At 41.6% G+C, this 12,957-nt stretch overlaps 1 protein-coding gene across 2 annotated transcripts in view; it reads left to right on the forward strand.

The window, feature by feature from the left end:
• KHDRBS2 (KH RNA binding domain containing, signal transduction associated 2) overlaps window positions 1-12,957 on the forward strand; it is a 646,447-nt gene that overhangs the window by 410,251 nt on the left and 223,239 nt on the right. Inside the window, exon 6 of one of the 2 annotated variants that reach the window (XM_075554046.1) lies at window positions 2,930-3,134. In XM_075554046.1, the coding sequence (XP_075410161.1) occupies window positions 2,930-3,134 (205 nt within the window). The remainder of the gene's footprint in view (window positions 1-2,929; window positions 3,135-12,957) is intronic. The other variant, XM_075554047.1, reaches the window with a different exon arrangement.

The raw sequence follows: 12,957 nt of genomic DNA on the forward strand, positions 1-12,957 counted from the left end.
AGATAGGGACTGCAGGGTTCAACCAGGAGAAAGAGGATCAAGTGGAAAATGATGACACCATCATTCCAAAGCTGACCAATGAGCAGAAGCCAGGAAGAGCATGGGGAGAGAGAGGGAAGGAGAAAAGGAGGGAAATCAAAGCCTTAAAAGTACTGAAAAGGTCTCTTCCAGACGTGGACGATGGGTAGTACATAGTGTTCAATAGCACATCAGAAGCGCAGGCAAAAGTTGGTGTCCAGGAGCTCAAGAAGGAAAAGAGAATTTTGAAACTGACTGTTATAGCAATTTACGAGTATTACTTGATGTGGTTGAACTATGGAAGGGTATGACATCTGTATTAAACCCCAGTAATATGGTTTTGACAAACAAATTAAATTAAAATGATTCACGGATAGAGGTACAAAAAACTGTTCGTGCTAGGTGTCATCACATTAATTTCTATTCAGAGTAACAGATTAGAACTCCCTTCTGGAGTTTTCTGGGCTATAACCTTTGAAGAAAGAGCCTTCCTGGTACAGAGGTCAGCTTGTACCTCTTGCCCTAAAGGTCAGTTTTCAGAAACCACCAATCGCTATGAAAGAAAGATGTGGCAATCAGATTCTGTAAAGATTTATAGCCCTGGACCTTACCTGTTGCTATTCTGCCCTAACGGGTTGCTATGAGCCAGAATCAGTTCAACAGCGATTGTTTTGAGTTTGATCTTTACAAGAGCAGATCACCAAGTCCACTTGTTCTCCCACAAAAGAGGCTGAGTGGCTTGAATCCTCATCTTTTCATTTAATAGCCAAATGCTTGACCATTGACCCACTAGGGTTCTCGGACTACACAGAAAACTTTAGATTTGAACATAAGTCAGCCCTCAATGATCTCAGCAAGAGCATTTTTGATAGAATGGTGAAGATACTGGACCACATTCAGTTGTAAATGAGTAGGAAGTGAAACAATAAAGATGAAAACGTTTCTTTCAAGACATCAGGGAAGTAGAGGAAAGAGTTTTGTAGTGAATTTAGGCAGGGATAGTCTTCCAAATAGTTGAAGTAAACCTTGAGTTTAGTGGACGAAGGAAAAACAAGTCTGGACGCAGGCTGTAGCATATAGGAAGTAATGAGTTAGATGCAAGAGTCCCTGGTGATACAGTGGGCTAAGCCTTGGGCTGCTAACCAAAATGTTGGTGGATTTGAACCCATAGCTCAGAAACCTTCCCAAGCAGTTCTACTCTGTCTTTTAGGATTGCTATTGACTCAGTGGCAGTGGTTTGTTTGTTTGTTTTTGAGCTAGGGTCAGGAGGCAGATTTGCTGAGGCTATGTCTTGAGGTCAGTTGATGAAGAAACAGATGAGAAATTGGTTTTGGTGGCTGTATTACATAATTTTAGGAAAGAAAAATTCTGAAAGATTTATAAGTATTATTTTACTGTTTAAAGAAAACAAACTCAAAACATACCACAAGTTTAGCAAGTTACTGTGCTTCCCCATATATTTCATTGGTAGGGAATTTAATTTAGAGTAGGATGACCATAATTCCATTATCCACACATGGATCTGTTTCAGAGTGGCAAGACACTAACACAGAAAATGCTAGGACAACACCTGTAAACCAGAAGGATTCTAAACAAACCTGGACATATGGTCCTTCTGCTATGAGCACACAAATAGGGGTTTGGAGGGCGGGTACAATTTTGCTTCGCTTTGTCAGTCCACAGATATGTTTTATGTAACTGTAATAATTCAGAATATTGTGCTTCTAACCGTCATAGTCAAAGCTAGCACTAAACCTTTGAGGTCTTTTGCTTTTCACCTTCTCCCAACCTAAGAGTGCTTGTCTGTACACATTAGACTCACAACAAGTTCACACCGAAGAAATCTCTGAAATTTTTCTATTCATCATCTCTGTAATCTATTTAAAACTTTAAAAGCTTCACCAGCACTCTCGCTGTTCACTTGTAAAAGCTCATTTTCTGCAAGCAATAAAGAACCAGCTGACTGCTATTCATAGCAGGAAGCATAACCTACATCCCCCATATGTGGGCACAGCCAAAAAGTGTGATTGTTGACATCCCAATGATCATCATTTTCTCCAAAGCCTTAGTGTTCTGCTGAAAGCAGTGCTTTCGGGAGGCCAACCTTTCAGACATAAGAAAAAGTGACATAGCTGTGCTGCTGCCCACAGACTTCACACAAACACTCAGCCTTTCCAGAAGCCTCGGAATCCCTGAAAAGTTGGCTGCAACCATTTGATATTATGCTTTCAGTGCTAGGTACCTTTGTGTCAAGCACTGCAATACAAAAGATTCCGTCTATTCTTTTTATTACAGAGTACTAATGCATTCCACTAGAGCCACGGTGACCAGAGGAAAATATGCTGGGCATTGTCCCCACTCATGGGGTTACATCCATGACAATAAATCTGTGATTTCAAGTGACTTGAAGCATAAGATACAATAATAAACAGGATGAAATGGCCCTGGTTAGAGTTCCACATTTCATTAAAGGGCAGACAGATCATTTTTTTTGGAGATGACAGCATTGCACATCACCGTCAATAACTCCCAGTGCTGAAGGGAGATTGACATACAGCAGCTCCGCTTTGTGGATGGTCCATTGCGTCACAGATCAGATGATCTGTACTTTATTGGCAAGTTTGGAGCAAAATAATATGTATTTTATTTTAATGTCTTGCATTGGGTTTTAGATTTATCTATGAAAATAAAAACTTTTCTTGGTTTTCAAGCACACTAAATCATAGTACGTATTTGTGAATGTTGTTTAGCTGTAGAGGTCAGAACATTTTACACTCTAAGTGATATCAGACATGTATGTGCCTAAATCAACTCGGATTCCTTCCCATTGTATGTGAAATGGGAGCTTTATCTAGTATCGTCCCCTTCTCTCTTATTTGTTTTTCATGTATATATAATCTATCTCCTCTAGGGGTCGTGGGGGTGCCATCCCTCCTCCCCCACCACCTGGAAGAGGCGTCCTCACCCCTCGAGGGACCACTGTGACCCGTGGAGCACTCCCAGCGGCCCCTGTGGCAAGAGGGGTCCCTGCCCCAAGGGCTCGAGGAGCCCCAGCTGTACCTGGATACAGGGCGCCGCCTCCTCCAGCCCACGAGGCCTATGAAGAATATGTAAGTGTCCTCAAGGAGGAGAGCCATTGAAAAAAGAAATGATATCTAGCTGTCTAAGAGTTCAATAGATTTATTAGCAAGCTAAATTCTATATATACATATATATATACATACATACACACACACACTATAAGCACAGATATAGGTGGATATATACAAGGAGCACAGAAAAAAACGTTCCTGAGAAAAACAAATGCAACCAGCTTTAGAGCAGTGCATTTAAGTGGAAGCATTTTGAGAAAACGCTTCACTGTGCAGAGGTGGTTGCTGCTGTGAAAAGCAAACTCCAGAGACTTCCGAGTCAGGTGCGACTCACAGTGACTCCATGGCACGGGGTGGCCTGCTCCTGGGGGTCACTGACGGGAGTTCCTAGTGAAAGAGCCCGCTCCTGCTTTCTGATGCCAGGCTGCTGGTGATTGCAACGGCTGACCTTGCAGTTAGCAGCCCAACGCTGATCCACGAGTAAAATGGCCTGAATTTAAGAATCAGAGGGTCATGGATTCCATGTTGTGCTGCTAAGCGGAAAGTCAGCAGTTCAAACCCACCAACTGCTCTTTGGGACAAAGAGGCGACTTTCTACTCTCATTCACAGTTCCAATTTCAGAAATCAATAAGGGAAGTTCTACCCTGTTGTCTGCGGTCACTATGAGTAAGATCTGACTGGATGGCAGCATTTTTCTTATCTGTATCTGAGAAATTCAGAATCTGTAGTTCAGACAACAGCCTGTGAATTCTTCCAGTCTAATGTCCCCAAATCCACAGGTAACAACAACAACAACCAAAAAAGGTAAGCAACTTCTGGCAAAATGTCTTATTTATAGTCTGAAGGTCATAAGTTGACATTGTAAAGAACCCTACCTGTTTGCTCTTAAGGCCTTCAACTAATTGGATGACGCCCATCCATACTGTGGAGAGTAGTCAATGAGTATTGCTTAAGACCCACTGTGTCAATCCCGTATAACTACTTCATCACATAACCTAGGCCATGTTGGAAGGAACAACATGCCACCCCAACCCAGCTATATTGACACCTAATATTAACCATGATACCATGCAGTATGAGTTTTCCCCTTCTGTTTTAAGTACTTATTCTAATTGACCTATGCTAAGCCTCTGTCATATCTCAGGCGCTGTGCTGAAGATCTGAGGAATATAGCTCTAAACATAATATAAAGCTAATATCATAGCATGAAAAGACAAAAAAACAAGAGTAGCAATAAAAATATATGAGTAAAATCATTTCCTAGAGAAATGGAGAAAGGTCACTGCTGGAACGTGGGAAGTTGGAGGAAGTCGCGCTGCAGCAGAACCTTTTCAGCCCAGGGCTGAATACCGTGAAGGTCTAGGCTCCTCTGTGAAGAGCATCTCTAGTAGAGGAAATCGCAAGTGAAATGCACTGACACTATCAGGGGATTGTGAATAACATCTGAAACCTGGAGCAGGGAGTGTGGGGAGGCGGAGGGGGTAAAGTGAGGGCGGTTTGGGGTGCTGTGTCCGGGCTTGGGGCAGTGGGTAAGATGATAAGGTGTATGCTTAAAACGTTGACTTCCTGTTGTGTTGACGATCAGACACGGAGAGTGGACTTGACTCTGCCACACCGGCAGGGAGTCCACAGTACAATCCATTTCAATATGATGATTTAGAGCAGGGGTTCTCAACCTTCCTAATGCCGTGACCCTGCAATACAGTTCCTCATGTGCCTGTGACCGCCCCCCAACCATAAAATTATTTTTGTTCCTACTTCATAACTGTAATTTTGCTACTCTTATGAATCAGGCGACCCCGTGAAAGTGTCGTTGGAGCCCCAAAGTGGTCACGACGTACAGGTTGAGAACCGCTGATTTAGAGGGATGAGAGGGTCGGATCCTGAGTACACTGAGAAGATAGATCGGTAAGGAACTGATGTCAGGGGTTCAAGTGGAAAGAAAATGCTTTGAGAATGATGATGGCAGCATATGTACAAATGTGCCTGACACATGGATGATTGTATGGATTGTGGTAAGACATGTAAGAGTCCCCAATGAAAGTATGTAATTAAAAAAGAGATTTGATCATTGAATGGGATTGGAGTGGGGGGGCGGGGGGAAGAGAGCAAATATGTGAAAAAGAGAAGGATCGTTTTAAGGCTTTGTTTGATTAAACTGAGTAATTTGAGATTTCATTTATCGAAATGATAACTGAGGCTGAAGAGTTGCAGGTTTAGTTTCAGATTCTATTGAACATGTTAAGCTGTCTCTTACACAGCAGCCCGGGCAGAATGTATGCCTTGTCAACAGAAACATTCTGCCCCAGGTTTGAACCTTAGCTCTGTCACTGGCTGTGCATAAACTGCTTTGAGGCTGGGTTTCTCTGCTGTAAAATGATGATAATCTTTTCAGGCTTACAAGATAGTACTGAATATTAGGAGTGAATAAATATGCACAGGCACTTAAAACCGAAGAAAACATCAATACCTAGAACATTGTAGGCAATAAATAAAAAGGTAATTATGGTACTATTTCATCACCTCATATATAGTATATTTCTTTTAATTTCTTCCCAGAATAAACTGTGAATCTACTGAAATCACAGGCATCTTTGCCTACATTTGTGGATTAATCAGGCATTAATTGATTGCAATTACAGATGGCATTTGAACTTACTGTAAAATTAAAGAAACATTGGGGCCAAGAGATGGTATGTAAATATTGTTGATAATGATGATCAAGTCAGTGCTGACCTCTGGAGACCAGGTGCGCAGAATCCAAATCCCGTGTATAGTTTTCCAGGCTATGAACTGTGGGGAAGAGATAACCAGGCCTGGGGTCTAATGCACCTCCCTCCGCCTTTCAAGTAGCAGTCAAATGCTTTACGATATTCTCCACCCTTGGAGTTCTTCTTAAACAAAGAGATCCATGGAGGCCAGTACTAGGAAGCCATCAAGCTTAAGAAATGCCTGGCCCAAGGAACCAGCAGTGGTATCTTGGTCCTTTCCTCTATCTCATTGCTCTTTCTATGTTTGAATTTTAGCCACACATTTTTTGTGTGTAGCATTTTTTATTCACATGGCTCAACATATGGCGGAACATGGTCACCTGGAGCTGCTAAGTTTATGTAGGTCATGTCTAACAAATGACACAGAATGACTGGCTGGCTGACTCGCAGGGTTCATCCAATCCCCAGGTGAGAGAATAGCATTCAGCCAGGCTTGTCAGTCTTCTAGCACGACTTAGTCACCTGAGGGTACACAGCAGGAGGCATTGGAAATTAGGTCTGAGATCTACTGCTCAACAGTTACCGAAGGCAGGGATAGGGAAGATGAAGTGTGACACAATACAGAGGCAGCTATTGAGAACCGACCCCTAAAGATAATATAAGGTGACACCGGTGTCTAGAAATTGAAAAGGAATATGGGCAAGGCAAACCAAATCAAACCAAACCACAGCCATAACCCCCAGTGCTTCAGAGTAGAGCTGAGTTCTGTACAGCTTCTTAGCTATAGTCATTGTGGAAGCAGATCACCAACCCTTTCTTACGGGCACCCCTAGGATGGAATGAAACGCTTATCTTTTGGTTTGTAGACAAGAGCAAACCATTCATATTGCCCAGGGGACACTACAGTTGCAGAAACCCCAATTTTTATCAATTATAACATTATTAATAATATGAAAAATGGTACAGATACTGCTTTTAAAGACACTTAAACTTTATGACAAAATAGACATTTCATATTTTACTTAATCTTTCCATTAATACATCTAGCATCTAAAATGTGGATGCTAAACTGCAAGTGGCAATCTCTGGAAACATCAGTGCCAAACTCAGATTAATACTCAAGAGGTGCTTCTCTCTGCTCAAAGTTTAGGTTATCGATTCCCCTGTAAGGGGTAAGAAAAAAGTTAAAGTGTCTCAGTAACAAAATAATAACACCACGCTGAGTTAATGGTGAGAATCTCAAAGGAGTTCTTTGCTTTCAGATGAAATTTCTAGAGAAGGGTCCCTTTGTTATAAATGACACTTGGAACCAATTCATTCTGTAGACTTTTCTTCCCCATCTACTGAGTCTCAGCATTAGGCTTCTGACCACATAGAGCGTTTATAGGTAATCTAAGCCATGCCTTGCAGTCTGCCTGACAGGAAACAGTTTACTGTAAATGAAATTGCTGCTTAAAACCCTCATGAGTGTTAGCTAAGTCTTAAAAAAAATGGGGGGGGGCTGTCATAGTTTAATTGTTACACATTCTAATTCAGACTTAAAATCTTTTAAAATGCGTTTTCACTGGTCTTCTGCTAAGAAGCATACATTGATATTGTATAGATCCATCATCCTGACTGAAGTAGATTTGGAGAATTGGAAAGTAGATTTCAGAAAACCTGCCAAGCAACTCAATGTTATCACACACACACCCCGTCCCAGTGGATAATGTATATAAACTCAAACTAAAAGATTTGAATCCCTAATGGGTCTCAGTTACTTTATTTGAATCCATGTAATCCTACATTAACACCACAAACTAGTTGTTCATTCGATTAACCCCCAATTTTCTGTATCTTTGGTACATTGGGTTTCTTTTCAATAAAGAAGTATAGCATGATGTCCTAAATCATGCTTGTCTCACAGAGAATTCACATCCTCAACTCCAGGTCATGTTCACTCCATACCTGCCGAACAGCTGAGCCTCCAGCTACCTCCAACTAGAGAGCGCAATCCCTTCAGGACCTGATATTGGGAATATAAAAATGTGCATAACCAGACGCCATCTCTACTCTCACACGTATGCCATCAAGGGGGGAAAAGGGGAGTTCTTCAGAAAATTAACATACGGAGGATAATTGTTCTGTAGCCTCTTTTTGTACTCTAGCCTATAAGCCATGTTTGCTTTGATCTCCTCTCACTGATAGCTCACAGACCCTCAAAGCAGAAAGTGTTTCTTGGATTTATTTATACCTTTGCAGTTCTTAGTGGGGTGCTTGGGAATAGCAACGTGGTTGAAGCGACTTGTGAGAGTGTGGCTGTGGCAGTGTGCGGATACACATTCGCACCCAGTGCTGGTGGTGCAGTGGTTGGTTAAAGCCCCGGCTGTGAGCCTAAAGGCCAACAGTTCAAACCCACCAGCCTCTCTGTGGGAGAAGGCTGGGCAGTCTGTCTCTAAAAAGGGTCTAGCCTGGGAAACTATACAGTTCTACTCTTGCCCATGGTCATGGATGAACTGAAACGGACAGGACAACAGTGGCCTTGGTTTGAATATAAATAAACAGATGACCATAAAAGTTCCATATTGCTAGAGAGCTGCAACCGTCTTGGGGGGAAAGCCCTTATCTTTCAGGTCCATTATCCAGGAAATGTGGAGGCTCTGTATAAGGGCCAAATTGAGACTATCTGTACTACAGTGAAGGGAATCATAGTGATGGCTGTTTCCTAGAAACCTCTACAAGGAGAGAGAAACATCGTCACCAGGCCAAGAGGAGTTGGGTAGCTGAGAAGCAGAGAGAACCAGGAGGCTACCACGCTGAGCCACTGAGAAGAGCAACGGCGAGTGACGGGACCTGTAGGGCAAACCCAAAGAATCTAGGGCAAGAACGGAGTGAGCCAGAGAGGAATGTTTAAAGAAAACACTGAGAAAGTGCAGAAGGACAGATACTCCCCTGGCAGGTGAGCGGTCCACTTCCTAGAGCCAAAAGCCAATGGAAAGCTTGGGAGAAGATCAATGTTTGGGGAACTTTTATGAAACTCATTCGCCTGTGGTGGGTTGGAGAAGTGAGTAAGGGTAGGGTAGAAGGTTTGCAGAGTTCATGACGTGGTGGAGGCTCACCCAGATGTGCTCTCAATAATGAGGACCACAGGAGGGGTGAAAGCGAGAGGGGCTGATGACAAGTGCGTGGAGGAGCAGGAAAGGCGTTGAGGCTCATTCAGGGGTACCCGTTTGGAGAGCAAGGACCACAGAGAAGACAGAAGCTAGCAGGGAAATGTTACCCTGGAAGCTTTCAAAGACTCTGGCAAAAGTCTTATAAATGTGAGCACGTGGTCATTGTCAGATCTTTATTGCAAACATAAGACAGTTTACCTGTCATCAGTTGAGAGCTCCATCTTTTTGCATTTTCATGACCCCTCCCCCCACCTCCACACAGCCACACCACGCGCCTATTGTTTCTCCCCTTGTGCCAAGCAGTGCTAGAGGGACGATTGGAGACTGAATTGTATCCCTCATCCTGCAAATAGGTTTTGACGGGCCATTCATGACCTTTGAATGTGGTTCTGTGTGAAAATAGGGTTTTCTTTATGCTGAGTAAGTCACAGCAGAGCAAACCTAATCTCCTCGGAGTTATGAAAAGAACCAACTAGACTCAGAATGCCACGGCACTCCAGGGACTACCAGGGAGGAAGAATCCCCACTCGCCCCCGGCCTACTGCTATGCTCTGATTGTCAGACGTTTAGCTTCCAGAACTGTGAGGAAATCAGTGCTTGTTCTGTAAGGCCATGCACTGATGTTTTATTGCGGTCATCCTTGTTCATATACCAACACTAGGTCACCCAAGACAGTAGACCTGCTGTGTATGACAAGTGAAGTTCCCCTTAGAAATTCATTTCCTGGATTTTTAGTAGAAATTTTTCCTAGGTGCAAGTCAGGCCTCTCTGTGGAGAACCCAGTGAAGCACTCCACTAATAGCCAAAGAGAACAGACCTAGCAGTGCCTTGGAAGATGGGTGTGGTGATATGCTTCTGACAGATCAGGCCTTAGAAGACCCGCCGGCCCACTTCTGCCCTGCGCCTATGGGGTTTCCACTAGTCAGGATCACCTAACAACAATGTTTTGTTTCCATGGTTATTTCAGAAAGACTCTTAGCATATCCCCTGGTATTGTGACACGACTATTTACGGTCGAAAGCCTTCCTGCTATTTAATTGTGACCTACAACATTGACATTTAAAGTGTTATTAACCCACTGCTCCCTGATCCCTATATGGTTTCAGAGGCTGAAACTCTTTCCAGAAGACTGCCTCAACTTCAACCCTAGGAACTAGTAGTGGGTTTAAAGCATGAGCCTATTGGACAGCTGCCCAAATATCAATGCAGTGTGCCTCCAGAGCTCCTGTAGGATGCTGTCAGTGGGGAGGAGAGACTGACTGCTTTGGACGGGACCAGGCTCTAGGCTGTAGCATGCTCTTCTATGTCATCCATCTAAGTTATCAAAGAAATTCAGCAATGGGTTCCTCAGCTTTGTCATCTGGGAAAACACTACTAACAACCTATAATGTGATTGTAGTATATTTTAAAGGTAAAAGGAATATATCAAAATGATCAATTGCATATTTTTCTAGCAACCACCCTAGAGGAAAAAATAAAATCTCAAGTTCTTTCATTTTTTTAAAACCATTTTTGGGAGGCCCATATAGCTCTTATCAATCCATTGTGTCAAGCACATTTGCACATATGTTGCCATGATCATTTTCAAAACATTTTCTTTCTACTTGAGCAGTTGGTCCAGCTCATCCCCCACCCCACACCACCTCCCTCATGAACTCTGGATAATTTATAAAAAATTGTCATGTCTTACACTGACCACTGTCTCCCTTTATGTACTTTTCTGTTTTTCATCCCCCTGGGAAGGGGTTATAAGTCTAGCTTTGTGATTGGTTCCCCCCTTTTGCCCCCACCTTCCCCCTACTCTCTTGGAATCACTACTCTCAGTATTGGGTCCTAAAGGGTTTATCTGTCCTGGATTCCCTATGTTGAAAGCTCTTATCTTTACCAGTGTATGTGCTCTGATCTAGCCAGATTTGTAAGGTAGAACTGGGAAGCATTAAAGAATTAGAGAAAAGTTGTATGTTTTAATGGTACTATGCTGCACCCTGACTGACTCTTCTCTTACTTGTGACCCTTCTGTAAGGGATGTCCAATTTTCTCCAGATGGGCTTTGGGTCTCCACTCCGAACTCCCCCTCATTCACATCAATATGATTTTTGTTCTTGATCTTTGATTCCTGATACCTGATCCCATCTACACCTCATGATCAAACAGCCTGATATACTTCTTTCCTGTGGGTTTTGTTGCTTCTCAGCTAGATGGTCATTTGTTTATCTTCAAGCCTTTCAGAACCCAGATGCTATATCTTTTGTTAGCCAGGCACCATCAGCTTTCTTTACCACATTTGCTTATGCACCCATTTTGTATTCAGTGATTGTGTCCGGAAGGTGAGCATCACAGAATGCCAGGTTATTAGGATAAAGTATTTTTGCATTGAGGGAGTTCAAGTTCCTTTCTTATCTTAAAAACAAACAAACAAAAAACCTTATAAAATTATTGTCATGTTAATATGTAATAAAATAGTTTGCCTTCACCAATATAAAGGGAAATAAAATATAGGAGTGTGTCAAGCACTTGGGACCCAAGTGCTGCTGTGGGTTAAGCTTTGGACTGCTAATTGTGAGATCAGTGGTACAAACCTATCAGCTATGCTAAAGGAGAAAGATACATATTCTCAGAAATCACATAGAAGATTTCTATGAGTTAGAATCAGCTCGATGGCAGTAGGTTTTTATTTGTTTGCTTTTGTCAAGCAATTGATATAAAAAAATTATGCTTTTCTACATTTTGTGATCATAGTATTTATAGCTTTTTAAAAGTTCCAGTTGATCTTAAAAGGAAATGTACTGTATGCCCTGACTTATATGAAATAAACAAATATATGGAAAGCAATATATATGGATGAGAGATAAGGAGAAAGGGAGGATTTGTCTAAATAAACAATCTAAACAGAAAGGGAGGATTTGTCTAAATAAACAATCTAAACAGTCTCCTGTAGCCCATATATTGGTGTCCTTAAAAATAAAATAAAAGCAACACACACACGGGGTGGGAGACATGGGGGAGTGGACTTGCAGGTACATAGGTATGCAAAGCAATTTCTAGTTTCCAAAGGCATAGGTCCAATTTACTTTTAAATTACCCCATATTACTTTTAAATTACCTCATATTCTCCCCAGCAGTTAGTATCAAATATCAATGACACATACCTCATTGCAACAATACAAGAAGAAATGTAATTAAAATTCAGCTCAAGGCTACATGAGAAAATTTGTCCTAGTATAATCAATCATGTTAACCTAATTTATAAAATTAATTTGACATATTTTAAAGAGATTTTTCTTTTCATCAGTCTTAACTATTCCTATCAACATTCCAGCCCATCCTATCATCTAATTCAGACTCTGAGGCAACCTTCTAGTAACAAGAGAGAACTAGAAAATTTGCTGGTAAATCAATAGTCCTTAGAAGTTTCATAAATGAGTTCAGCCTGCCAACCTTCAGTTTCAGGTGTATGGAACATTTTTTTGACAGGAGAGGGAAATAAGTATTAAATGATAATTGAAATCAATTCTTGCACCATTTTTGTGGAAGGAAAGATTATGAGCCTGATCTATAATGCATTTTGAGGGGAGCTCTATACTGTGGCTTTCTGTGTAATGCCCAAGAGCTATCACCCAAATAAGAGAATCTTTTATTAGAGTTTCTAGATTGGATATTTGTCTTCCATTAAACATTCTTGTTTGTGTTTCATGCTCAAGTCTCCACTTAGTAGAGACTGATTTACCACAATGTGTTGCAGGGCTTGGTTTATGGGCATACAGTTCATATTTCATCGAACCAAACCATGTGGGGTTAATGAGTGGTATTTAAGTACTGTTAATATATTAAAGTATTTCTCTAATGAATTTCAGATGATATCTTTAAAATAATGTGTATTTTTCTCTGATGTTCAAGTTGGAATAAATAATCCTTCCTCTGGCAACATGGTAGGGTTTTTTTTGTTTTTGTTTTGTTGTTGTTGTTGTTGTTGTTTTAATTTT

The sequence above is a fragment of the Tenrec ecaudatus genome, chromosome 7, assembly GCF_050624435.1.
Source record: "Tenrec ecaudatus isolate mTenEca1 chromosome 7, mTenEca1.hap1, whole genome shotgun sequence".
NCBI classification, from domain to species: Eukaryota; Metazoa; Chordata; class Mammalia; order Afrosoricida; family Tenrecidae; genus Tenrec; species Tenrec ecaudatus.